Source organism: Onychostruthus taczanowskii, unplaced genomic scaffold (assembly GCF_017590055.1).
Source record: "Onychostruthus taczanowskii isolate IOZ18803 unplaced genomic scaffold, ASM1759005v1 scaffold97, whole genome shotgun sequence".
NCBI lineage: Eukaryota > Metazoa > Chordata > Aves > Passeriformes > Passeridae > Onychostruthus > Onychostruthus taczanowskii.
The window spans coordinates 1,093,226-1,120,965 of NW_024507768.1; the positions used below are offsets into that span (position 1 = coordinate 1,093,226).

At 54.3% G+C, this 27,740-nt stretch overlaps 1 protein-coding gene across 3 annotated transcripts in view; it reads left to right on the forward strand.

The window, feature by feature from the left end:
* The window catches only part of PLXNA2 (plexin A2), a 132,754-nt gene that overhangs the window by 85,248 nt on the left and 19,766 nt on the right, over positions 1 to 27,740 (forward strand). For 2 of the 3 annotated variants that reach the window (XM_041427135.1, XM_041427137.1), the window contains exons 10-20: positions 6,442 to 6,642; positions 8,305 to 8,401; positions 9,481 to 9,674; positions 15,932 to 16,083; positions 19,528 to 19,645; positions 20,082 to 20,218; positions 23,047 to 23,214; positions 23,795 to 23,888; positions 25,065 to 25,304; positions 25,479 to 25,622; positions 26,720 to 26,954. In XM_041427135.1, the coding sequence (XP_041283069.1) occupies positions 6,442 to 6,642; positions 8,305 to 8,401; positions 9,481 to 9,674; positions 15,932 to 16,083; positions 19,528 to 19,645; positions 20,082 to 20,218; positions 23,047 to 23,214; positions 23,795 to 23,888; positions 25,065 to 25,304; positions 25,479 to 25,622; positions 26,720 to 26,954 (1,780 nt within the window). The remainder of the gene's footprint in view (positions 1 to 6,441; positions 6,643 to 8,304; positions 8,402 to 9,480; positions 9,675 to 15,931; positions 16,084 to 19,527; positions 19,646 to 20,081; positions 20,219 to 23,046; positions 23,215 to 23,794; positions 23,889 to 25,064; positions 25,305 to 25,478; positions 25,623 to 26,719; positions 26,955 to 27,740) is intronic. The other variant, XR_005954309.1, reaches the window with a different exon arrangement.

Here is a 27,740-nt window from a genome sequence, read left to right on the forward strand (position 1 = left end):
AAAGGTGTGTGGGGCTCCAATCCAAAAATGCTTTTAACACTTGGAAAGGCACAGCCCGTGAATGGCTCTGCCAGCTCTCCTGTGTGTCCCAGGGCAGAGGGATCCGTGGAGGAAAGAGGGTTGTTAGCACAAACTGAGCATTGCTCATGGTCTGGGGTTTCTGCTCTCCTTGTCCTGCCTGATCCCCTGCCTGCTTCTCTTCACGGGGTCCTGGTGCTGGCAGGGTCTTTGCCCTCAGTGTTCCTACAAACAGCTTTGTAGCACCTGAAATGAGTGCAGGTCCTAAAGCTGCAAGGGAAGAACGGTTTAAAAGATGCTCTGGAAATCCTGAGAGTCCTGGAAAGTGGGAAAGGCAGCAGTGAGGACAGCTACAAACAAGAGAAAAAGGAAGGAGAGGAAGGTGTGCCAGTATCCAGAGAAATCCTTGTCTGTGAGTGATGGAGATGGAGAAGAACAGGAGAGATCAGTCAGTGCTGCAAACACTGAGTTGTCAAAAAAGGCTGACTGGAGGTTTAGCCAGGTTGCTGCTAAACCAGGAGTAAACTCCACTCTTGTGTCTCCCTGGCTGCAATGCTGCCAGGAGGTCCAGAGGTAAAGGGCAGAGTGATTTCTGAGCTGTGTGTGTAAGGACCTGGTGGGATCTGCAACCCCAAGGATGGGCAGCATGCCTGGGATGGGAACAGATGCCCAGGGAGAAGCTTCCACCCTAGGAGCAAACCAAAAGCTTTCTGCATCCAGTAGAAAGTCAAGAAACTTCCTTTCACCATGTCAAGAGAAAGCAAAACCCTTTGCCTCTCCTCCTCTTGAGTGGTTGGGGAGGTTTCTCCTCCACACTCCAATCATCCCTGTCCTCCCAGGCTGCACAGCTGGAGCTCTCTCTTCTCTGGGTCCCCAGCCCCAGAGTGTCTGACAGGTCCCTGCTAAAGGAGGACGATCCCATGATCTCTGTTTTCCTCCTGGGAGCACCCAGGACTTGCCTGAGATCACACAGATGAGAGAGTGGAGAAATTCCTGCTGGGATCACAGGGCTGCTGTGTCTCCAAAGAACTTCCTCAGTCTTCATCTTGCAGAGGTTGTTTCTTACCAGGGGGTGTTTTGGGACGCCTCACACCTTCCTGTGATTAGCTTTGATAAGGGCTGATGATAATGATACAAGTCATTTCTTCCCCAGACCTCTGAGCACAGGCAAAACCACCCCAAATAAATGTGTGTGCTTTTTTTAAGAGCAAAGAATTTCCTCTTCACACGCAGCATGGTGATAATGCCTTTCCTCTGGGCTCTTCACTAACACAGAAATAAGTAAATGCCTCATGGAGAGTTTCCTCTCCTAAACCAATTCAGATCACAATGTTCTCATTGTGTCACGGCCTGATGTATTAGGAAATTGTTTGTGCTTACCCTGGCTCCCTCCCCAGCAGAGCCAGTGGTGTTTGGAGCGGGGGATCTCCGTGCCTGTGCCCTACTTTCAGTCCCCTGTGCCTCTCCTTACATAAGGTTTACACACGTGTTCACACCGGCCTGCAGATTTGCTCGCATCTTTATATTTAATTCAAGGGAAAATATCTTGAATATTCCCTTTTACTCCTGGCCCATCAGAGCTGGCGTCCCCGTGGGATTGGATGTGTAACGAGCTCCCTTTGATGCTCCCAGGAGTTGTCTGTCTGGAGGAGGAACGAGGGCTCAAAGCCTCAGCCACTTCAGGAGGATCTGGGGGAGAGAAATTCCCTCTCCATGAGCTGTGCCCTTGCTCCTTGCCAGGCTCTGTCCCCACTGCCCGAGCTGAGTGCTGCCCTCCTGCCCTGCCTGCCGTGGAAACACAGCCCAGGAGCTCTTCTCATCCCTCCTCCTGCCCTCCAACAGGAACTGTTGGCTCAGAACCAAGGGCAGAGCCCAGGGACAGATGTGGGGGTGCAGAGGGAGCCCCAGAGGTGGGTGGGTGCTTTAGGAAAAGTGGAAATGTGGTTTGGGGGTCATTGAATACAGATATTTCACAGCCTTTACAGCAGAGGGATCCTGCAGGACAGAGCTGGCTGCTCCTGATGTTCTCATCATGGGAGTTTCTGAGATGGGGGAACCCAGCTCCTCTGAGGTCTCCCTTTCCAGGCAGCCAATTCTTTAGGAGTTAATTATTAGAAAAGCAATTATTTTCCCATCCTTTTCCTGGTCAGAGTCTTCACTGTCAGCAGAAGGTGCCTGCTCAGACCTTGCCCCCACTAAATCAGGATTTCTCCAAGAGATTTCTCCTGGGTGTGGAGCACTGAGTGTCCCACTTTACAAAACCCCAGATCAAGCCAGTGATGCCATTTTAATGTGCCTGATGTGGTTTGGTTTGTGTGTGTGTGTGAGGTTTTATGATGTCTCTCTCTAAATGTCTGAAGCTTCCAGATGAGGAGGAACGTGGATTCATAAACATCCTTCCACCCCATCCCAGAGGAGAGCTAGAACCAAATAAATCCTCTTAGCTCCCCAGAATGTGAGAGCCCGTCCCTCTTTGATGTCCAGCGTGTGCTGATAATGCCATTTCCACATGGGGACGCTGATCTGGGGACAGAGAGTGTCAGATTAGGGGATTTCAGTGTCCTTGGGGCTCCTCTGAATAATTCCCACTGATTTTGTGGCAACGCCCTTGCCCCTGGCTGTGCCCTTGGGTGCTGAGTGCTGCTTGATGTGCCTTGAAGGAAACAAAACCAAACCAGCCCGTCCTGCCAATCCCCATCCCCGCAGAGCTGAGACGTGCTGGAGGTGACTCAGAGCCACATCTCAGGCCACCAAAGCCAGCCAATGACTTTGCAGGGTCACACCTGACTTTGGGGAGATGCCTTTGCCTGAAATAGGAACAAAAAGGCCGGTTTCAGCAGAATTCCCTCAGCTCTGAGCCGTGGCTGTGCTTTTATCACCCGTGCTGTGGATGTTTGGCGCTCAGAGGGAAGGAGCCAGGAGGGGAGGGCTGCAGGAGCAGAGGGAGATGTTCCCGCTGGAACCTGTCCCTGTGCAGCTCCTGGCTCACCTCTGGCACACAAAGGGTTGTTTACAGGAGGGAAAGGTTCCCTCCGTGGCCGTAAATATCCCCCTGCCTCCCAAAGTGATGGAGAAGACCCAGGTTACAGCACGTGCCCGCAGCTCAGGGCTAATGGTGTGGGGAAGGAATTCACCAGGCTGGGCTCCAGCTGCCTTCCTTTCATGTCTGGTTTCCAAGGAACGGGGGCTGCTCTCCTTTCCAGTGGCATAAATGAAGGATAATGTGTTTCCATGAGTGACAGGGACTGTAATTTATATCATTGGGAACACAACTGTGAGCCAGGGGTTTACATTCACGTGCCAGTTTGGGTTGTGTTTATAACTTTCAAATAACGTGCAGCAAGTTAACATTTGTGGAGAGTTTGCGGGGGTTTTTTGAAGATGAAAAGTACAGAAACAGTCTATTTTCTGCCATTTGGGCTAAATCCCGTAGTCAGAAGAATTGCCTGCCATTTCTAGGCAATTTTTTTTCCAAATAAGAGCAAGGAGGTTTGACCTACTAAAACTGCTCGGTTAAACACAAATAATAACCATGGGTGCTCTGTTCTGCTCCAGAGACAGCTGCACAACGCGGGTCTTTAAGGTATTTATAGACCTTGGAGTCTTTGAGGCTAAAAAGTGTTGGAGAAGCATAAAATGTCTTTGTAAATTGTGTGTGCTGATACTTCACAGGCAGAATATTCCCTGAGAGTCTGTGCCACTCAGGCATCGGAGCCTTGTCTTCCTCCAGCAGATCTGATCCGTGTTTATTCTGGCGCAGGGAAGTCAAGGAGGATAATGAGAGGATTCTGCCTGTTTGTTTAGAGAGAGGAGGCAATAATGGCCTTTCTAACTCGCTGCAGGATTTACCTCTCATGAATTAAAAAACAAAGTAAACTGATTATGGAGCAAGCTGTGTATTCCACCGCCTTTACTTGGTATTTTCTGGGTGTTTTCTGGGTGTTTCTCGCTCTTCCTGGGGAGGAAACCAGGATGGGGCACCCAGGCTGAGGCTGACACAGCAGGGACACCAGCAGGGACCTTGGCCACAGGCACAGCTCAGCCCAGCAGCAGGGCTGGTGCTGCCAACCCCTTCCCAGGGGAATGTGGCTATGCAGGACCTGGGGTGCAGGGATGTGGCTGTGCAGGGATTCAGGTGCAGGGACATGGATTTTCAGGGATTTTGGGTGCAGGGATGTGGCTGTGTAGGATTTAGGGTGCAGGGATGTGGCTGTGTAGGGATTTTGGGGTGCAGGGATGTGGCTGTGCAGGGATTCAGGTGCAGGGACATGGATTTTCAGGGATTTAGGGTGCAGGGGCAAGGATTTGGGGTGCAGGGATGTGGCTGTGCAGGGCCGTGGGTGCACATCACTGAGGCTGCAATTTAAAAAACAAATTGGGAAAAGAAAATCCCTGAAAGCTGAGCTTTCCCTGGGGCTGGAAATGGCTCACAGGGGCTCCAGGGGACCTGCAGGGTCCGAGCTGACCCGAGCCCTCTGCAGCTCCTCTCTCTCAGCTGAGAAATTCAGCAGCCACTGCCTGCAGCAGTGTGGCTGCCCACGAGCATCCTGGCTTTGCTGGAGTCTGGCACCTTCCTACAGATCTCCCCATCCCCAAACGTGGATCCCCTATTAGTGTGATCACTGCAGCTGTCAGCCAGCACAGAGGGGCCGCCCTGCTCCTGCTCAGCCTGCGCCTGCCTCGCTTTCCCCACAGCCCCAACGTGACATTTTCCTTCCACTGGAACCAAAGGAATGGGAAAAAAAAAATCTATTTTGCCCCACTAATGATGGCAGAATAGTTTTTCTGCCAGCATTTTCAGCACCAGGGAGCAGATGTGGGGATGGAGTCCCTCCCGTGCCTGGGAAGGCAGGAGCCTTTCCTTAGCAGTCGCCTCACGGATGGAGCTGGCCAGGAAGGATAATGGTCCATAACACATTCATTATTTTCAGGACTGTGCACTGAAGTTCTCCCACTGGTGATGCAAGTGGAGATTTTTTTTTGTTTTCAGTTGTAATGGAGTAAAGGATTCTGCAGCTCTGGGTTGCTTTTCCTTCCAGCCCTCGGGCATTCCACGGGGCTGGGCCCCGCTCTGCTGGAGCTCCATGGGACTGTGAGGTGAAATCAAAACCTTACAGGCAGGTGTTGAGTGGAAGGTGGCACAGGTGAGCGGTGCTTCAGGAGAGGAAGGAATGTGCAGAGCCAGCTTGGAAGAGCTGGGTGGGAAACGCTGTGAATCCAGGGAGTTTGCTGGTGGTGAGCTGGGGCTGGATCCACGGTGCCAGGGTCAGTGGGAAGCTGGGAATGCCATTCCCTTCCAGCCTGTGAACCCACTCCTCTGCAGGAAAGAGCCTCCCTTCCCTCCCCAGCGCAGCTGATGGAGTTTGAAATCACTCCTGGCTGTTAATCCGTGAAAGTCCCTGTTAGAAATAAAATAAAATATATATACGGAAAAGTGCCACTAAAAAGGTTTACGAGGCTGCAGTTTAAGTTAGTGGCTCCTCCAGACCTGAGCATCTGTTTCTCATTTACAGCTCGCTTGAAAGTGGTGAAACACATCCCATGGCCCTGGCAGGGAGCTGCAGGGGGAGCCTGCCTTGGGGAGGGGGATTTTCCCCCTGGACACGCAGGATTCTGGGCAGGATGGCTGCCTGGCATTGCCATCAGCAAGATTTCCTTTCATCCCCAGGCTGGAGGGCAAAGGGCTTGGGATGCCAGTCTGGGATTTGGCAGAGGGAGACTGACGTGTTTGTTCTAAACTCCTGCTTTAGCTGGGGATTAATCATTCAGTGTCAGGTGCTTACAGGTACTTAGGTACCTTGTTCCATGAGATCAAAGCAAATTAGAGCTGAGCAGAATGTAAATACAGCTGATGGTCAGAGGTATTGCAGTTCCTGGTGTAGAAATTGGAGAAAAAATTGTGTGTTGTGCAGAGATAATGTTTGAGATGTTGAGATCTCAGGGGAGGGATGTCACACAGTTACCAGGAGCTGAAAAGTCATTTTTTGTGGTCCATCTCAGGGTTTCATTTAGACATTCAGTTTGTGCTTGGGCAAACTTGACTTGGACTCAGTGATCTTAGAGGTCTCTTCCAGCCTCATTATCCGGTGATTCTGTGATTCTGTGAACTGGAGATCTGTGCCATGGTGTTTCACAGAGTCACAGATGGTTTGGATGGGAAGGTGTCACGGTTTTGTTCACATCTCTGGGGGCCTGAGACACTGAGGTGTCCTTGCTTCCCAGGCCTGCAGAGGAATTGTGTCTGACCAAAACGGGAGAGCAGCAGCCCACACTGCGCGTGGAGTTTGGAGTCACACACTCCAAATTTTGCAGGATTTGCAGCACTGCACGATCACAACCACACCAAAAAAACCCCATAAAAGCTCAAACCGTAACGCATCACCCCCCAGATGTGACCTCCCACCTTCTCCCCCTGCCTCCCAGGACTGCCCCCAGCTGTTCCCCACAGAGGAGATCCTGATCCCGGTGGGAGAGGTGAAGCCCATCACGCTGAAGGCCAGGAACCTGCCGCAGCCCCAGTCGGGCCAGAGGGGCTACGAGTGCGTGCTCAGCATCCAGGGCATCGTGCACAGGGTGCCCGCCCTGCGCTTCAACAGCTCCAGCGTGCAGTGCCAGAACAGCTCGGTGAGAGCAGCCGCTGGGGAGGGTGGAAAATCTCTTTAATCCTGGGTTCCAGGTGGGAGAATGCCCGCGGGGAGGAGATGCCGGGTCTGGAGTGCCCTGGCTGCTGGTGGGGGGTCAGCAAGGGGAGGAGGAGGAGGGAATGCAGGAGGTGTTAAGGCAGGCTAATTCACACACGGGGAGATAAGGAAAATCACAGACCCCTTATCGGGGAGCTGTCAAATCCCAGGTCACGGTGGCTGGATGAATAGAACGGTGCTGGAGAGCAGGGAAGGAGGGGGAGAGGGAAAGTGCCAGGGGAGAGAGCAGAGCGGGGCTGGAGAGGGGAATCACCGGGTGATGCTGACAGGAGCAGGGCAGGGTAATCCCCTCCACAGGACAGCGCTCAGCCTCTCCATGGGCACCCCAAAACCACCCTGCTGGGATGCCAAAACACGAATGGCACATGCAGGCATGCCCGCCCTGATCCACAGCCCAAATTTGGGTCTGCAGTGTCCCTGCACAGCTGGGGGACGAGCAGGGACAAGCGTGGCCCTTCCTCTGCTCACCATGTGCCCGGGAAGGGCCCTGGGCAAAAAGGGCACAGTCAGTTTGTTTTAGGCAGCACAACAGGGTCCACTTGAATATTCAGTGCAGATGGCCTTAAATTGTTAATGAAGTTTTGAATTTTTAAAAGTTTCGCTGGATATTTATACATCGCTGGCCGTCTTCAGGCCTTGCAGCTCGGTGGATAATAAATGTATTAATAGTACATAGTACTTTTCCTATCCAGAGTGATTTATAAGCATTAGAGAAGCACTTTTATTGCTGTTGGGCTGATAGGAAGTGGTAGGGGGAGGACGTGAGGGCCAATCTGCACTCACAGCTTCTTGTTCCACATCAGCTTAATTAAAACCAGGCAGGGTGAACCAGTACAGTCAAACATGAGTTAAAACTGCACAGCTCCTGCCCAGGGACAGGCAGAGCACTCTGCCCTGCTTTAATCACCACTCCCTCCTCCCAGAGAGGATGGCAATGCTCACTCACCTTCTGAAGTCTTTTTAGCAGCTCTTGGTTGACCTAAAGAGAGCAGCAGAGTGAGGCCTGGCCAGTGCTGGGGGTGATAATGGGAATTCCAGCATTCACTGGGAATTCAGCTGCAGCATCCAGCCTCACTCAGCCACGGCCCCTAGGATGTCATAAAAAAGGAAAATAATTCAGGCCAGTGCTATCCTGGAGCAGGCTGAGGCAGTGGCTGGGGCTCTGCACCATCTATTTTTGCTCAGCTGTTTCCTGTTCCACCTGCAAAGCTCTGCAGTGGGGTTTTGGGGCTCCCAGTCCCACTGGGGTGCACAAAGTGGGCAAGAAGCAGCCTGAAGGCAGCGGTCCCAGTCTGGTTAACTGGAGGGGCTCTGTTGGTAAGCCAGACTGAGTGATGAGAGCAACCACTGCAAGTGGAATAATTAATCTGTTACCTCTCACAAGGACTAGATCTGATTTAATTATCTCCTCCTGATGAGGAGAAGGGACTCAAAGCAGAACCCTGGAGATGAAGTGTAAAAATGTGGTGTCTGAGGCACCAGCAGATGTTTTTAAGCAGAAAATAAAGATGGTTTCTCTCAAAAAAACCCTCTTTGTCTGGGAGTGTTGTGTCCCCAGGCATTCACTCTGGATCTTACCCTGCAGTACCTCTATGATGGGATGGACATCAGCAACCTGGCAGTGGACTTTGCCGTGGTTTGGAACGGGAACTTCGTCATTGACAACCCGGAGAACCTGAAAGGTAAAATCTGCTTGAACTGGCTTCAGGCTGAGCCTGGGTTGGCTGAGCCTTGGATTTGGGATCCACCTGCTGCTTGGGGAGACAAAGCTGAGCTCGTGCTGGAGTGGCCAAGTCCAGGAGCAGCTGTGTCCTGAGGAATACCCCAATCCCAGCTGTATCCCAAGTGAATCCCCCAATCCCATCTCTACCCCAAGGGAATCCCCCAATCCCAGCTGTACCCCAAGGGAATACCTTGAATCCCAGCTGCACCCCAAGGGAATCCCCCAGTCCCAGCTGCACCCCAAGGGAATCCCTTCAATCCCTACTCCATCCTGAGTGAATCCCCAATCCCAGCCATGTCTCGAGTGAATCCCCCAGTCCCAGCTGCACCCCCAGTTCCAGCTGCACCCTGGGTGAATCCCCCAATCCCAGCTGCACCCCAAGTTAACCCCCCAATCCCAGCTGCACCCCCAGTCCCAGCTGCACCCCGAGGGAATCTCCCAGTCCCAGCTGCACCCTGGGTGAATCTCCCAATCCCAGCTGCACCCCCAGCCCCAGCTGCACCCCCAATCCCAGCTGCACCCCGAGGGAATCCCCCAGTCCCAGCTGCACCCCCAGTTCCAGCTGCACCCCAGGTGAATCCCCCAATCCCAGCTGCACCCCAAGTTAACCCCCCAGCCCCCGCTGCACCCCCAGTCCCAGCTGCACCCCGAGGGAATCCCCCAGTCCCAGCTGCACCCCCAGTTCCAGCTGCACCCCAGGTGAATCCCCCAATCCCAGCTGCACCCCAAGTTAACCCCCCAGCCCCCGCTGCACCCCCAGTCCCAGCTGCACCCCGAGGGAATCCCCCAGTCCCAGCTGCACCCCCAGTTCCAGCTGCACCCTGGGTGAATCCCCCAATCCCAGCTGTATCCCAAAGGAATTCCCCAGTTCCAGCTGCACCCCGAGTTAATCCCCCAATCCCAGCTGCACCCCCAGCCCCAGCTGCACCCCCAGTCCCAGCTGCACCCCAAGTTAATCCCCCAGCCCCAGCTGCACCCCCAGCCCCGGCTGCCCCCCAAGGAGCCCCTCCCAGCTGATGCCCCGTCCGTGTCCCGCAGTGCACCTGTACAAGTGCGCGGCGCAGCGCGAGAGCTGCGGGCTGTGCCTCAAGGCCGACCCCAAGTTCGAGTGCGGCTGGTGCAGCGGCGAGGCCAAGTGCACCCTGCGGCCCCACTGCGGCTCCCCCGGCGCCCTGCCCTGGCTCGACTGGTCCAGCCACAACGTCAAGTGCTCCAACCCGCGCATCACCGAGGTGAGCCCAGCCGCCGCTGCCCTGCTGCGGCAGCGAGCCCCTGAACGGGAATAATTGGCATGGCATTGACTCCGTGGTGGCAGAAGGCTGATCAGGTGCTTTATTCTGTCATGTGATACTGTATTATACTGCTGCACTACACTGTGTTATACTACTGTGCTATACACTGTATTATACTACACACAATCACTGAATCACAGAATCCCAGAATCACTGAATCACTGAATCACTGAATCCCAGAATCACTGAATCACTGAATCACTGAATCACTGAATCCCAGAATCACTGAATCACTGAATCACTGAATCCCAGAATCCCAGAATCACTGAATCACTGAATCACTGAATCACTGAATCACTGAATCCCAGAATCCCAGAATCACTGAATCACTGAATCACAGAGTAATGAGGTTGGAAGAGACCTCTAAGATCATCGAGTCCAACCCATGCCCTAACACCTCAACTAGGCTGGAGCACCAAGTGCCATGTCCAGTTGCTTTTTAAACACATCCAGACATGGGGATTCTACCACCTCCCTGGGAAGAGCATTCCAGTGCTTTATTATTCTTTGGGTGAAAAATTTCTTGCTAGTATCCAGCCTGTACCTTGCCTGATGTAGCTTGAGACTGCTATACTATACACTATTATACAACTACCACTGCACTGTTCTACACTACCACCAAAAAAAACCCATCGCCCCTGCCAGCCACATGTGGATCCAATTGGTCAATGAATCAAAACACCACCACCAGAGCCCAGTCAGGAAATCCCTTTTTGTAAACAATCTCCATAACACATTCCTCATGTGCGCAACAACAGGCGCAGCACGCGCAGGTAAGAATTGTTTTAATTCTCTCTCTGAGCTTTCTCACAGCTTTCCCCAGGAAAACCCTGGGAAAGTCTGTGTCTCTCTCTGTTTGGAGGATATGTGATTATCACACTCCTCCTGTGCTGTCCCAAAATCTGCCCAGCCCTGAGAAACACAGGTAAAACACTCTGGAACTTTCTGGGACAGTTTTAGTGTGCAGCCTCTGCCCCACCCTCACTGCAGTGACCGCCACAGACTGCGGCGGGAATGCTAATTAAACCAGGGAGCTAATTAGTCTGGAGTTGGTGGTTCTGATATTTCTGTTCAGCCCACTGAGGGATGCAAAATGTGTCCCAGGAGCATTTTCAGCAGTGAAACTGCACTCGCTCTGTTAACGCTGCTATGAGGAGTGACACTCCTGTCAGGTGGGAATGAAGGAAGGTTTGGATTTCTCAGTTAATTAAATCCCCCAAAAACGCCTCCCTTGCCCTGGGTGTGCATCCATGCTGCAAAAGGTGTAACGCAGTAGGATCAGAGTTGTCTGTTACACCAGTGCTGCTGGCAGTGCTGCTCAGCACCCAAAATCTGCCAGCTGGATCAGAACCCAAGTGAGTGTGGAAGTCTCCTCTGAAATTAAATTAGTTTCTACACTGGTTTAACTAAACTGGCTCAGATCCCGTGGGAGGGAGGCATCAACCTCCTTTATGGAGGACAGGAGGAAGCAGCTGCTGTATCAGGGCTGGGTGGGGCTGGCAGAGAACAATGTTGCTGAGGTGGGTCAGTCCATCCATCCATCCATCCATCCATCCATCCATCCATCCATCCATCCATCCCTCCATCCATCCATCCATCCATCCATCAATCCTCAGGGATGTTACCAGACTTCTGGTATTTCTTAGGCCTTCTGCCAGCAGTGTTACACCTTTGCTGGGCAGGTGTTTCTCTTGTGCAGGTTTTTCTCTTGTGCAGGTGTTTCTCTCGTGCAGTGTTTTGTGCAGGGCAGAGTGGAGCTGGTGTCTGGTTGTGCAGGGATGAGAAAGCACTAAAAAGGGTTGCAAGCCTGTCCTTTTCCTGCTTGGTTGGTCTCTTTGTTTTCCAAGTCCTAGTTGTGCTACCAAGAGATAAAATGATCCTTAAAGGCTCCCCTGGACCTTCCCCTTGCCCTGCCACTGGGCAGAACCCAAATTTCTCTTGCCCAAGTGCTGTTCTGCTGCACAAGGTTATGCCACAGGAAGCAAAACAGCCTCTAGTGAGATTTGCTTCCCCATAAACCACGCAGAAAGTTGTCAAGTCAAAGAAATCTTGGAATTATTTATCTGCCCCTCCTTGAGCTGGGCAGAGAAGGGGAAAAGCACTGTGCTGCAGCGACTTGCATGTGAGCAGTGCCAGGCTGGCTCTGGCAGCTGGCTGCAGGCAGGGTACTGCCACCAAGTGTTTTATCACTGTCCAACTTGAAAGCAATACTTTTGGGCTCTGTCCAAGCAGAAAAGAGCAGAGCTCTGCTGTGACAGATTTCTTGACTCCATCTCAGCCCTCAGTGTGAGAGTGTGGAGGAGACCATGAGACCTTCCCAGCGTTCGTTGCTGTTGGGTCCTTTCCCAACATCTGAGTGTTCTCAGGATTTTGGGTAACATTTTGCCATGCCCAGTGCTGCAGAGCTGTACAGCTGGGAGGACACCCTGCCCTGCTGGGACTGAGCTGGCCCTGGCAGGTCCAGAGCTGGCACTGGTGCCACGTCCCCCATCCCTTGGGCACCGGCAGTGACAGGAGTGGGGAGCAGGATTTGCTCTCATACTAGAGCTCACATTGCAGCCTGGATTACCCAGAGTAAAAGAGCCTTTAATATGGGCTGGTTTCCACTCCTTTTGCTTCATCTGGCCAGGTTCACTCTTTGTGACAAGCCTGAGGTCAAGGGCCTGGCTCCCTGGCGCCAGTGCCTTCGGGGGATGCATAAATAAGGAGATCGTTCCTTAATAGTTCTAAAAGTAAATGAGCAGTGGGGTATTTGCAGTCCTCTCACTGAGTGAGAGGTCCAGCCCTCCCCAGCAATGTCTCCTCAGCAGCTTAAAACTTCCACCCGGTCTGTGGCTTTAGCAATAAATAAATAAAAATCCCTTTTCTGGCGAACAAGCGGCACTCTGATCTCCTATTCATTTATTTGCAGGCCTCATTAATATAACATCAGTGCAACAAACAGCTGAAGGGGGGGCAGTGTCAGGCTGAATAATGGAGTTGCTCTGCTGAGATAACAATTAGGTTCTGAATGTGCCATCAGCTGAGGCAGAGACAAGGAGGGATCATGCCGGGATGACAATGCTCATGTGCTGCTTCCCGCTGGGCTCATCAGTTGGGATCCAGGGCTCAGAGCAGGAGCAAAAAAAGCACAAAGAGGATGGAGGTGGATGGGTTTGGGGAGGGGGCAGGGGCTGTGCCGTTGATTGGGTGCTCTCTCTGCACCCCAGCAGATGCCAAGGGCTTGCAGCTCCGCAGGGAAAGCCCCAGCAGCTCCAGCCAGCCGCAGCTCCAGCTCTCCCCAGCTCCTCACTGACTTCTTCTGCAGGCAAAATGTTGCTTCATGTCAGAAAGGCTGAAAGATTTGAGCAGCAAGACATGACACTGAGAACATTTATGCCTCGTTGCTGGAGCCGTGTCTCCTGCAGGCTGCGAGGGGCAGGGCTCTGGCACTGGGCTGGGGCTCCTGGATCCCTGGGACGCTTGGATCCCAGCCTGGGGGATCCCTTGGGCTCCAGCCTGGGGGATCCCTTGGGTTCCAGCCTGGGGGATCCCTTGGATCCCAACCTCCAGCCTGGGGGATCCCTTAGATCCCAACCTTGGGAGTTCCTTAGATCCCAACCTTGAGGGTCCCTTGGGTTCCAGCCTTGGGGGTCCCTTGGATTCCAGCCTTGTGGGATCTCTTGGATTCCAGCCTTGGGAATCCCTTAGATCCCAACCTTGAGGGTCCCTTGGGTTTCAAACTTGGGGATCCCTTGGATCCCAACCTTGGGGGTCTCTTGGACTCCAGCCTTGGGGGATCTCTTGAGTTCCAGCCTTGGGGGTCCCTACCTTGGTTCCAGGTAAAAAGCAGCAATAAGAGAAGTGCTCTGGAGCACCTGCAGCCCTTCCCTGACCCAGGGCAGGGTGTGAGGGTGACCGAGCTCCTGGCACCCCCTCATCCCTGTCCCCAGCCCGTTTCATGACTACCACAGGGCTGCACACCTGATCAGTCCTGTCCAGCATGGTTACAGGGGCTGGGGTGGGATTTGTCTCTGCAGTGGGGAGGGGTGACCTGCTCAGAATAATTCTGCCTCCCACACCCTGATCAGATCTCAGTGACTTTCAAGCTGCTTCAGTTTAGCAAACAACCTGAAAAGCTTCCAGCAGAGGTGCAGATTCCTAAACAGCAAAGGTCCAACTCCTGGAATGGCCCTGCTCTTTCTCAGCTGTCCTTTGCTGGTCCTTTTCATCCTCCACAGAGCTCTAAGCAAAAAGCCAGTCTGGTGAAGTGATTTTCTTTAAACTGGGGAATATTTCTTGCTAATCCTGTCTGTCTCAGATCAGAGATGTGGACTGGCAGCCCTGCAGCTCCCAGCACACCCAGCTGGGATCAAGGCAGACCAGGGGCTGGCTGTGCTGGAGGTGCCTCATGCTCACCCCAACGAGCAGCCCAGGATGCTCGCAGGGTCCCCAGCTCTGGGTGCACCGGGACCTTTAAGACTTATCTTCTTTCTGCGATTTTGACTGAATCTCTCCAGCTGTAATTAATTGAATGCATCTGTTCTAACCCTGGGGCTGCTTTATGGCACAGTTACTTCAAAACTGTTCAATTAGTGGCCACTAAAATCTAGGTCGAGTGGAGCTCCATATTGGGGATTTTCCAGGTCAGGACATTTTTAAAATACAGCATCAGCTGGGCTTTGTTCGGGGAGGCCGCTCGGCCCCGCTGCTTCTGCTCAGGTCAGGAAATGGCAAGCAGTGACTTCTTTTTCCTGAGCAGTGATGAGACAACGAGACAGCCGAGTAAATGCCCCAGTAAATGGATTTTAACATCATCCAGAGCTGCAAAGGACAGTTGTAACTGTCAGCCAAGTTCAGGTGATTCCCCAGCAGTGATGTAAACACTCCCAGGCCTCCAGGACTCGGTGTAACACAATCCAGCTTGGTTTTGTAGTGGGTTTATGAGCACGTCGAGCTTCCCAGAGCTAAATGATACAAGACAGGCCATGGTGTGAGTTACAGGGAACAGCAGCACAACAGGCAGTGCGTGGTGAATAAATTAAAAACCTCCAGCAGGCGGTGGAGGGGAGAGGGAGGTGGGAATTGAAGGATGTGGAGGAAGGAGGGGGTGGCTTGGTGGCTCTGGTGGGGGCATGGAGCTGGAACAACCTCAGCACGTGTGGCCAAAAATGGGGCAGAATGCCCAGGGAAGTGCTGGAGTCACCCTAGCAGTGCTCAAAAACCAAGTGGATGTGGCCATTGGTTTAGAGGAGATGGTGGGATTCCTTCTTGAAGACCTTGGATGTCTTTTTGGAGATGCTTTGGGAAGCACAGAAGGGATGGGGACAGGGGTGTCCCACGAGGGCTGCTGTGGGGCAGGTCACTGGGATGGTGGCACTGGTGTTTGGCCTTCCTCATCCTGAGGAGGTGGAAAAAAAACCCCCATCCATCTGGAAACAACAAGGAAAAGGTTCTGAAGAGCTCAAGTTTTTTGCCAAAGACAAGGGTGGAACAAAGAAGCATAAACAAGATTTATCCATTAAATTAATTAAATTGCATTATTATGGATTGTGTTTATTTATTAATAACAGCTGCAGCACAGGGAAGATTGGAAACTCACCCAAGAGCAACAACAGAGCGATGGCAGATTCAGGATAACTGTCTGAGACTCCTGGGTCCAAATTTTGTGACCATGCATTATTGAAATTTATACTCCTAATTGAAGAGGAGATTGTCCTTAATGCAAGTCCAGGGAAGCAGGGATGATTATGGCTGAGGCAGGCTATAAACAGGCAGCCTGAAAGCACACACCTCACCCTTTAACATTTTTAAGTCATTTGAGGTGCCAAGTCACTAATAAAATGTGACATTAACATTCAGAGAAGAGCCAAGGCAGAAGGCAAAGTTCTCCAAGCACCAGGCTGCTTCTGGAAGGTGACTTACCCTGTTCTGGATGGAGAAGGTAGGAGCCAGGTGTATCCTTCTGCAGGGATTTCCGGGAATGGCACTGCCCACTCTTCTTGGCCAGCTCAGGGACCTTGGAGTCCTCTCTTGGAGCAGGGCACAGACAGATTTCAGCATCCTTGGGCTCCTCCAGGACATCCAGAGGAGCCACGAGGGGTGGCCCTGGCTGCTGTGGCAGCAGGAGCAGCGGTCCCAAACCGGGGATGGGGCTGGAGAAGGGGCATGCTGGGGATGTCACCTCACCTTCCCTGTGTCCTCCTGTCTCCCTGCAGATCCTGACGGTGTCGGGGCCCCCGGAAGGAGGGACCAGGGTGACAATCCGAGGCGTGAACCTGGGCCTGGACTTCTCGGAGATCGCGCAGGGCGTGCAGGTGGCCGGGGTGCAGTGCACGCCCCTGCCCGAGCACTACGTCGTGGCCGAGCAGTGAGTGTCCCCTCAGCTGTCCCCAGGGCTGGGCAACCCCACAGAGCTCCTCCCTGACCTCCAGCCAACGCTCAGGGAGGCCAAAAACTCACCAAAACCTCACCCAGAGCCTGGGCACCTGCAGGAAGGGCTGTGGAGGTGGGCATGGGAAGGGATCCCTGCACATTCCCGCACATTCCCGCACGCTGGACTCTCTCTGCAGGGGTTAAGCAGCCCTTCAAGCTTTCAGTAAATGTTGTTTCCTTGCACGCCGCGGTTCCTGCTTGGCTAAGCACCTTCTCTGATGAGCACCTTGCTGCTGCTGCTGCCTCCCCATCCCACTTGGAATTCCGCCGGCGCCGCCGGCTGCAGCAGCCATTTGTTAGGCAGGCGAGGCGGTGACAGCCCCGCGCTCCGAGTGGGCTCCACCGGAGTCAGTCCATTTGTTTCACTAAGAAAAACGTCAGCCCAAAATTAGAAAACCGGCCTGGAGCAGGGGATGGGAGGAAAAAAAACCCCCAGGGCGTGGCACCCGCTCCTCTGCTGCCCCTCGGGGCGGTGCTGGGGGAGCTGAGATGCTCAGGGGGTGTTGGGGGACGTTTGTGCTGGGTGGGACAGGAGAAATAGGACGGGAGAATGGGAGAAATGTCTCCCCGTGGGTTGTGTCATCTCCTGCTGGGGACCAGGACGGTGTCCCGTGCAGTAGGAGCTGGCCATGGTCCCATGGGTGGTCCCAGCAGCACAAATCCTGCCCCAGCTTCGGGAGCAGCTGGAAGGAGTTGTCCTCTGCTGGGAAATGCATTTGGTGGCTCCCACTCAGAGCCCAGCACAGTGCAAGGACCTGTCACCAGCAGCACGTGGTGGTGTTGGTTGGGTTTTGTCCATTCCTGGTGTTTCTTTCCCACCTGTAAGGCAGCAGGGGCATTGCTGACCCCTCTGGAGCAGTGCAGATTCCCAGGGAATTTGGGATCAGGGGGTGAAGGGTGCCTGGGGCTGCTGCAGGAATGGCTCCAAGCACGGCATCAATACCCCATCACTGCGAGCAGTTGGGGCTGTTCTGCTGAGCAGCACGTTGTTATATTTTATTTTTCAAATAAAGGATGGAAGATTATGAAATTATCCCCCTTTGATGGTACGAAACCCTGATTTTATAATCATGACTCTAATTACGGCTCTTGAGCTTTCAAAGTTTGTTAACATCATTAAAACATTTACCCTGGGCAGATAACAGCAAGCGTTAGCATGAGAGCTGCCTTTTAAAGATGAATACAGATAAAAGGACCCTCTTAAGGGTTCTGTGGGCAGACTGAATTCCAAGACTGTAATGACTCTGCCATATGCTCCAGCCCCGCAATCTATCAGCCAGCAATTAGGTTAATGTTGGTGAAAGGGCCACTTAGCCCGGCAATCAGCACCCTACAGCTCTGCCGAATGCATCATCCTGTAACAAGGTACCTGCTGGGGGTTTGGCTGTGAGCAGGACCCGGGGCCAGGTGTACCCGGTCACCTCTCCCTGTCCCACGCCCGTCCCTGCCCGGGATGCTGCAGCTGCTGCTCTGCTGGCACAGTTGAGTATTTGGTGTTTCCTTGTGGCAGAGACAACCTCCCCTCTCCCCTGCTGCCCTTGGGGTGCCAGGAATCACCCCCCAGGCTTTGTTTGTGGCCCCAAGCTCAGAGTGACCTCCTCTCCCCGCTGCCAGTCTGCAGGAGGAGGAGGAGGAGGAGGAGGGAGAGATGAAGGAATAGCAGGCAGAGAGGTGCAGGGGCGATGTCTGCTTGAAAGGCAGAGTGAGGAGTGCGTGGCAGAGGAAGGCTGGGAGCTGAGACGCTTCAATCCCTGCTCTCCAAAGGCAGCTCTCTCCAGGCAACCCCTTTTGATGTGCAGCTACGAGGACGTGCACGCTCCAGCTCTTTACCAGCATGTGTGTATTTCATCGGGCCTCCTGGCATCACCTGTGCGCAGCAGCTTCTTTTTTCCTTCAGCCTTCGTGGTTTATTTTATTTTATTTTATTTTATTTTTTTATTTGCAGTGAGTTTAACGCTGCTGAGGGCAGCTTGAAGGCTGCCTCTCCAAACTGGGGCCTTTTATGTCTTTGTGTGTGATGGGCAGAGGAGTGAGAGCTTCCTTCAGCTCAGCAGGCACAGGCTGCTCTGGCTCTTCCCTGGTCCCACTCCCACGGTCAGATCCCCACAGGTGGAACTGCCTCTCCTGCCTCAGGCAGGTCACTCCCACAGTCAGCTTTTCCTCCCTGAGGCCAATTACCCATCTCCAATCCCCCTCGCAGATTTCCAGATCTCTGGGGCAGGTTCCTCCCACCCTCAGCTTCCCAGAGCCTGCAGGGATGCTCTCGGATTTATTTTCCCAGCATTGCTGTGGCAGCAAGCAGCATCCAGCTCCATCTGGAGAGCCCTGCCAGCTGATGCCCCTCTGCAAACCTCCCCCAGACCTGCTGGCATGACTGGCATCCGCTTGATCCCATCCCCAGCTGGTGTCACACATCCCCAGTGCCCTGGGATTTGGGGGTTATTCATCCGCAGTGATCAGCCATGCCCCAGCAGCTCTGCCTGGCCCTGCAGCTTTGTCCTGGGTTTTTGGGGTTGTTCTTCCATCAGTTGTGGTTAACCCCAGCAGCTCTGCCTGGCCCTACAGCTTTGCCCTGAGGTTTTGGGGGTTTGGGGTTGTTCTTCCATCAGTTGTTGTTAGCCCCAGCAGTTCTGCCTGGCCCTGCAGCTTTACCCTGAGGTTTTGGGGGTTTGGGGTTGTTCTTCCATCAGTTGTTGTTAGCCCCAGCAGCTCTGCCTGGCCCTTCAGCTTTGCCCTGAGGTTTTGGGGTTGTTCTTCCATCAGTTGTTGTTAGCCCCAGCAGCTCTGCCTGGCCCTGCAGCTTTGCCCTGAGGTTTTGGGGGTTTGGGGTTGTTCTTCCATCAGTTGTGGTTAGCCCCAGCAGCTCTGCCTGGCCCTGCAGCTTTCCCAGGCTCAGGCTGTGCCCACGGGGCTGAGCTGGACCACACCAGGACAAGCTTGGTGACCACCACGAGTGCGTTTGTGGCATCCAGCCTGTCCCCCAGCAGAAGCTGCTCTCCAGGGCTGTCTCTATCATCCCCCAGCAGGTTTCTCCAGTTTTGATTAACTGGGAGTCTGCAGTGTGAGCTGTTCCCTTAATGAACTCATCTGTTACTCTGAGGACTTCGCACTCACTTTGCTACTGGCTAATATATTGCCATTAGTGCTCTGCTTTGCTCTGGAGTTTACAGCTTGTAATAATTATGTCTAATTTTGATTTTTTTTTTCCCTTTAAATTACTACACCGGGTAAAAATAGACTCAGTAATTAACTTCTTCCAAAGAGACAGATATCAAAGTTAAAGACGGGGGGAGAAAGGAGAAATAAAGGCAGCGTGGAGCTGTGCAGGGCACTGCTGGCACCTCCTGCCAAAGCTCCCCTGTGGCGTTTGCACTTCCAGGATCGTCTGTGAAATGGGCCAGGCGCTTCCAGGGATCAGCTCCGGCCCAGTGCTCCTGTGCATCGGGGAGTGCAAGCCCGAGTTCACGGCCAAGTCAGCGCAGCAGTACATGTTTGTGGTGAGTGTCCTGCTGGGGACAGCACGTGTGTGCCCAGCAGCTGAGCCTGGCACACCGAGGGGCTTCGGCTCCAGAGCACAGCCCTGGAATTGCTGGTTTTTTGGGTTTCTTTTTCTGGGGCTTTCCCCCTGGTGTTGCTCGGTTTTTGGTGGCCCACTCAACAAGCCCAGCGTGCAGGACCGAGAGCTCACCCTGTGGATAAAGCAGGGCTCCCACAGCTCTGCACCCCCAGAGCAGGGATTATGGAATCACAGATTGGTTTGGGTTGGAAGGGACCCTCAAAGACCCAGTCCCACCCCTGCCATGGGCAGGACACCTTGCACTGTCCCAGGCTGCTCCAAGCCCTGTCCAGCCTGGCCTTGGGCACACCCAGGGATGTCCTGCCCTGTCCCAGGCACCACAGCAGGGGCACTGAGCTGTCCTTTCCTTCCTGCAGACCCCAGCTGTGAGTTTCCTGAGCCCCAGCCGTGGCCCGGAGTCGGGAGGGACCATGGTGACCATCTCTGGCCACTACCTCGGGGCTGGCAGCCGCGTGTCCGTGCTCCTGGGGAACCAGACCTGCGAATTCCTCGAGTAAGAGACCAGCACAGGCTCCTGCAGCACCTCCTGCTCCCATCCCAGCACGGATCTGCTGGAGCTGAATGTGCAAAAATCCATCTGGGAGCCCCTAAGGCTCCCATTGCCTCTTTCATTGCATGAAACCATCTTCTCTTTTATTGTGATGGAGGCTTGCTGGCAAGGGAGGGATTCATCGGTGTCAGTGCTGTTCATTATTTCATTTTAATGCTGTTCCAGTGGTAACTGCTCTGAAAATCACAGTGAAACACCACTGGGATGGAAATATGCTTATGTTGGTCACTAGTACCTGCCCCAGCCTGGCTGCTCTGAAGCAAATGGAACATTTATATGAAATATCTTCTTTCTCTTCACAGACCTGCATTGCTTTTATTGTAGCCACTGCTGCAGGTGCCTCGACCTCCTAAAAATGGTCTGGGATCCTCAGGGCAGAGCAAGGCGAGGGTCTGCTCACACCTCCTGCTGAGGAACTTGCCGAGCCATCAATCTCTGCTGGGATTTCGATGGCAAATTTGCTTTTTCCCCAGCTGTGTAAACACAGAGTTGACATTTGCAGGGTTTAATGGGTTTTCCTGGGGCTTAGTTAAAAAAGAGACGTGAGGTTTACATCTGTGTGTACCAGTACACAGCCCTGCCCACCCTGCTGGCAGTGGGCACAGCCTGGGTGGCAGCCTGGTATCCAGAGGGATTCTGCCTCCCAGATCCTCACTCAGGCTGCCCAGGAGGAGCTGAGGAAGTTTCTGGGAAAGCAAAGATCCCTGGAGGTGAATTTCTGATCCAAAAGCCTGAGAGGTTCCTGGATGTGAGAGCTGTGGGTGCTCAGATGTGGGAGCACATTGGGTTATCAGCAGGGTTTGCTCTGGATCCATCCCAGGATGGTGCTCAGGGCATTCCAGAACCTTCCAGTGCAGCTCAGCCCTAAAGGTGTTGAGCAGTGTAACCAACCCATCAGTATTCCCTCCCACATCCCAAACAAAGATGCCAAATTGCTCCCTGAGATGGAGACAGGGAAGAGCAGAGGCACAGGGTCAGCCCTGGAACATCATCCCTTAAACACCTGATCCTGTCCAGGCAACCTGCAGCTGCTGGCCTGCAAAACCTGGGGGGGCTTTTGGATTTTCTGGGTGTTTTGGTGGCAGCAGGACAGAAACTTCAGCCAGGCAGCAGTGCCTGAGTGCCCCATCCCTCTCTGGGGCCACGCTGTGCTCTGGGTTTGCCTCGGACTTTGCTGAGCCAACGAACTCCAATTGTGCTCCAGGGCGTGGGGGAGCCTGATGAGATGAAGCAGCTCCTAATGAGATTCCCTCTAATTACAGCTTCCCCCATTCTCCCCTCTGTGATCGGAGGAGTGGGTAGATTCACCATGACGACACAATAATAGCACAGAAAGCTAATTAGCTGATCACAGGGAGCCGGGAGCTGCTCTGCCGGCAGCCCTGCCTCGCTCCGGGCTCGTGCCAGGGCTGGGCAGGCACGGGGTGGGCAGCAGCAGGGCAGGAACCTGCAGGCTGCACGGAATCACTCTGGGACTCAGCCTGGAGAATCCCCCTCCTCACACAAGGAAGCCTTTGTGGCTGAATTGAACCGAGGTGGATGTGATGAAACCAAGTGAGGATAGGGAAAGGAGCGGGGCAGAAGGGGTGGGTGTGTTATTGCATCCACAGCAATGCTGCAGTTGGTTTGAGATGTTTCAGGGGGCTGTCTCCATCCCCTCGGATGTGGGGCGTGGAAGGGCCAAGGTGTGAGCTGGGAACGTTGTGGTGCCTGCTGTTCCATGCCCTCACCCTCCTTAGGGAGGGCAGGGAGTGTGTAAGGACCCCGAGAAGGGACCCCATTGTCCCCCTGGCAGGCACAGGCTCAGAGCTTTCCTGGAAGCAGAGCAGGGACACGGCTGCACTCGAGCCTCAGCCCCCCAGGCACCTCCACAAGCCCCTGAGGATGGTGAGGGTGGTGAAGGTTGCCCATTCAGGAGTGCCAGGTTTTGATTTAAGTACCAGACTGGCAGTGAGGTGCTGCAGACCTGCCTGCCCTCTGCCCTGGGGGAACCCAAAACCAAAGGGGCCACAGAAAGAACAGTGACTTTCCAGTGAGCCAGGGTAGGTTTGGGCAGGAAGGACAGCCAGAAGTGGCCATGCAGGAGCACTGGCCTGCCAGGAATGTGCCTCCAGCACTTTTTGCAGGATCAGTGTCCTCTGAACCGCGTGGTCCCTCCCGGCTCAGTTCTGGATGCTCAGATCTCATTCCCCTTCTCCATCCCTCCGCCCACCGGCGCCTTTGTGCTCTGGCATCGCCTCTCTGCCGCTGCCTCCACCTTCTCTGGGGCTCTGGTGGCAGCAGATGGTCTGTTGTGTCCAGCCAGGCAGCGCCGAGCCGAGGTCACCCGCTCTGAGGGGACACAAAGCCGGGGCAGCGCTGCCGGTGCCACGGCCCTTCCCAGGCAGGGGCTGCTCATTGTGCCGCTCACAAGAGCCTCGTGTGTGCACCGGGCTTGGGAGGGGAAGAATTTGGCTTTTCACTGAGCTCATGCATCCCATTTAAAAGGCAGCCATCTGTTTTCACACGCCCAGCAGACGGCAGCGGGTTCAGGGGGTGCAGCTTGGCACGGAGAGGGATTTCAGGGGGGCTGCGCTGCTCTCGCCGTGGGCAGAGCTCGGGGTAGGGCTCCTCGCCTTTCCATCCGTGCCAAACCCTCCTGCCCACCTCAGCAGCTTCCCAGGTAGCAGTCTGGGGCTGGCTGCAGGCTCAGCCCTGCATGAGCTGCCCCAGGACAGGACCAAGGCCGTGTCCTGCCCTCTATTAACCCTGCCCGTTTCCCTCCCGTGCAGGCGATCCATGAACGAGATCGTTTGCGTGTCAGCGCCCTCAGCCCACGGCCTGGGGGCTGTTCAGGTCTCTGTCAGCGTGGACAGGGCTCAGCTGGAGAGAACTTTGCTGTTTGAGTACATCGATGACCCCAAGGTGCAGCACATCGAGCCCGAGTGGAGCATCGCCAGGTAACGGCTCTGGCAGCACCTCCTTGGCTCTCCCTGCCCTGGGGCTCCTCAGCACACACCCCGGCCAAAAAAGGGGCTGTTTGGGAATGCACATCCCACCCAGCATCCTGAATGGCTCAGGGCCGGGCGTTTCTGGGGTTTGCATTTAGCACAGCTCGGGCCTGGGGTTACCAGGGGGGCTGTGTTCAGCCAGGCAGCGACAGCAGACCCTGCACCAGTCTGGGGGCTCAACCAAAGCCCAGACCACCCCCTCTGCTGCAGAAGGGCACAACTGCTCGTTAAAGGCTCATTCTTGTGGTCCTGGAGCACCACGAAACCAGCAGCCATGAAGAAAGGAAAAAGCTGATGTTGATCAAAAGGCAGTGTGAGGGACACGCTCATTCTTGTGGTCCTGGAGCACCACGAAACCAGCAGCCACGAAGAAAGGAAAAAACTGATGTTGATCAGTGTGAGGGACAGGGTGTCACATCACGGGGACACTGCTGAAAGCCCTGGGCTGTACTCATCCTGGCATCTTGTCTCTGGGGGCCAGGCTCTGTGCCCAGCCCAGCCCTGATCAGCCTCTCCTGGCTTCCCACAGCGGACACACGCCCCTGACTGTCACTGGCTCCAACCTGGACGTGATCCAGGAGCCCCGGATCCGCGTCAAGCACAACGGCAAGGAGTTCGTCAACGTGAGTAGGGGCTGGGAGCATCACCCTGCAGCCCCTGGATGGGCCACTGCTGCCAGGGCTGCCTGCCTGGGCAGGTTTGCCCTGGCAAAAGCTGCTCTGGGGGTGTTTCCTGCACTCCCCCAAACTGGGGGCGCTGTGAAGAGGGAATTTGACCCACAAGAGTGTGAGATTGCCTCCTTCCCCTATCTGTATTCTTTCAGTCCATGAACCCCCAGCTAACTGGGGACTAAGTGAGGTTCTTGTGTGTAAGAATTGCACCTCCAGGACTTCAGAAATTATTCTGGCCAAGTAGAACTGAAATATATTGTTTCTATGCAGTGATCTTTGTGGCTGAGTCTGTATTCTCTTGGAAAGGGCAAATCACTGAGTGGTCTTTTCCTATTCCTTTTCTCCCCCTCAAGACCTTTTTCATCTGAGCTCTTTTTAAAAAGACATCTAATTTTGTTGCTAGCACTTGCAGTTACAGTGCTACAAAAATAATTCTGAAGACACAAAATTGAGTGAAATTAAATCTTTCAGTTATGGAGGGAGGCCAAATGGTTGGGCTCTTGCTGCTTTACAAGGCAAGAGCCCCATAAATCAGTGATTTCCCTGCTTTGAGGGCTGCAGGAGCTGTGGGTGTCCTCAGCCCAGCAGGAGATGACCTTCATGTTCCCTCCTGCCCACCAGTGCCACATGATCTGTTCCCTTCCCTCACTGGCATTTGGGAATGGCCTCTAATCACCCATTTGCAGCAGGGAACTGGTATTCCCTGTGGGTCTGCTTCAGAGCTGGAGAGGAGGAAAGTGGAAAGAAATGGGAAAAAAATACAGAAAAATAAGTAAGAGCTGCTGTGAGAGCCTTTAGCTCCACTGAAACACAGCTCATTTTGGGCTCACCCTCCTTCTCTACCCCAGTGCCTTCATGCTGGCTGGAGGAGAAGCAAATTACCCCAAATTATGACAGTGGAATCAGTAAGGTTGGAAGAGACCTGTGAGACCACAGAGCATCAAGCCTGGATTAAATATTCCAGCTAGGCATGAACCCCCTGGGCTTCCCATCCACCAGAGCACCACGCTCCAGCTCAGGGCAGAGTGTTCCCTGCTGAAACTCCCTCCCCCAGGTGTGCAAGGTGGTGAACACCACAGCCCTGGTCCAGCTCAGTGCAGAGTGTTCCCTGCTGTGTCCCTCCCCCAGGTGTGCAAGGTGGTGAATGCCATGGCCCTGGCCTTCTTGACGCCGCCGCTGACCGCCGAGTACCGGCCGGGGCTGGACGCCGTGGAGCGCCCGGACGAGTTCGGCTTCATCTTCAACAACGTCCAGTCCCTGCTGCTCTACAACGACACCAAGTTCATCTACTACCCCAACCCCACCTTTGAAATGCTGAGCTCCACCGGGGTGCTGGAGCAGAAGCCAGGCTCTCCCATCATCCTGAAGGTAAGGAGAGCCTCGCTCAGCCCGTGGGGAGCCCACAAAACCCAGGGAGGGAGGGAGTGAGTTGGGTTCTCCCTGCTGCGGAGTTTGGGGCGCCCTAAACAGAGCCCCGTTGTTTGCGCGAGGTGGAAGCGGGAGGGATGTGCTGCATCTTTGTCGGTGTCCCCGTGTCCCCAGGGCAGGAACCTGTGCCCGCCCGCCCCGGGAGGAGCCAAGCTCAACTACACGGTGCTGATCGGGGAGACGCCCTGTGCCGTCACCGTGTCCGAGACACAGCTGCTGTGCGAGCCCCCCACCCTCACCGGGCAGCACAAAGTGGTGGTGAGGATGTCCTCCAGCATCCCCTTCCCCTCTCCTCCCCGCCCTTTCTCCTCCTTCTGCAGCTCCCTGATTGGCTTGGATACACAATCCCCCAGTAGGATTTTCCATTTTATGGGTGTCTGATTGGAAGTTTAAAGTATTGGTGTGGATTAGCATGGAGAGGCTTTGTCCTTCCCTGAGAGTCACTCCCTTCTAGAAGGATAAATACCCCTCAGAGCCTTCTAGAAGGAGCAAATCTTTCTGGCAGTGCCTTTGGCACTGGGTGCCATCCTTCCTCTGGATGCAGTTGAGACCATTCCCAGTGTTCTCCCTCCTGGAGGGTTTAATCAGCCCACGGAGACAGACCTGAGCTGCCAAGCGGATGGAAAGGTTTTGCCTTTTCCCGAAGCAGGAGCCAGGAACATCTGAACACTGGAGTGGTTGGATCAACACCCTCATCCAGGACAGCCCTCAGTGCCTCCCTCTGCTCGGGGTTTGGGCATCGCTGCTTCCTCTGCTCCTCCTGCAGACCAAGCCCCAGCTGCTGAACTGCCTGAGCAGAGCCCAAATGAGATTGTAATTGTGATTTATTTCCCTTGAAGTTCAGCATCCAAAACATATTCAGATTATCGCAGTGTGACTCCCAGCAGCTCAACCTGGCTGAGAGCTGCTCACATCTGTGGCCAGGGCACATCCAAGAAAAGCCTGTCCTGGTGTAAACTCCAGCCTGTTTGCTCCACAGCTCTCACGTGGGGTTTTCTGCTCTCCTCTCTGCTCTGCCCTTGCAGTCACTCTGGTTTCTTGTCAGTGGAATGATCAGGGGCTTGTTAACGTCCGTGGCTTACGAAAAGGAGTTGAAAGCTTATAAAATGAAAGTCAAATGGAGCCATCAGATAATAAGAACAAAGCCCAGATAGTGAAGGGCTGGCGCATTTATCATCACTTGAAGCCTCCCTGTGCTCACACAAGCAGCCCCCTCCGTGTTTGAAGGCAGCTGGGCTTTCCTGTTCCTAAGCAGAGGAGGCTCAGCGCTCCCCCAGGGATCTGTAGGGCCCCGTGGTGGGCAGGACGGGCTTTGGCACAGGGGCGCCGCTGCTCACCCGTGCTGTGCCCTGCAGGTGCGTGTTGGGGGGGTCATCTTCTCCCCCGGCTCGGTGAGCATCGTGTCCGACAGCCTGCTGACCCTGCCCGCCATCGTCAGCATCGCGGCCGGCGGCTCGCTGCTCCTCATCATCGTCATCATCGTCCTCATCGCCTACAAGCGCAAGTCCCGCGAGAACGACCTCACCCTCAAGAGGCTGCAGATGCAGATGGACAACCTGGAGTCCCGGGTGGCCCTGGAGTGCAAGGAGGGTCAGTGCTGCTGGGGCTGGGTGTCCCCGGCTGCTGCAGCTCCCTGGCTGGGGTCCCAGTTCTCCCAGTGCCCCGGGGTGTGCAGCGGGAAGCTGGGTGGGGGTTCCTTGGGGTTTGTGGGTGCTCCTTGGGGTTTGTGGGGGTTTTTTTGTGGGATTTTTGGGGGTTCCCATGCCTGCCCTACCGCGGGAGGGTGGCAGCCCGCAGTGTGTGAGCAGCAGACACGGCTCTGATGTGCAGAGAATGGGATTAGAGCTTGATCCTGCTTAGGCACCCTGCCTAAATTTTGGGTGTTATTTGGAGTATCCAGAGCTGCTGCTTGAGAGTTTGCACGTGGATGAGTCCTGTCCCTTGCAAGGAGCTGAGCCCTCCTCACCCCACAGGTGAAGGTGGATTTTTGGGGGATACTGCTGCTGTTTCCTGCTCCTCCCACCTGGGAAGGGGCTTAATCAATCAAAGTAAAATAAATAGCTGCACATTTCATAGTGGAGAGAGAGAGTAGCATTGGATTTGTTCAGCCGATTTCAAGGGTAGCCTTGAAAGCAGAAATTGAGATGTATTCAGGAGAAGCCACAGATTCAGCTTGGCACAGCCCAGCTGGGCTACAGAGGCTTCCCTGAGCCAGCGTGTCTCACTTTGGAGAGGGAACACGAGGAGACACATCCAGCTGTACAACACGGTGTTAGGAGAGGAAGAATAAATCCCTTCCTGACCCCTGCCGCAGCTCAGATTTGATCTGCATCAGATTTGATTATCTTGGCAACTGTTGATAGAGGAGGAAAACAA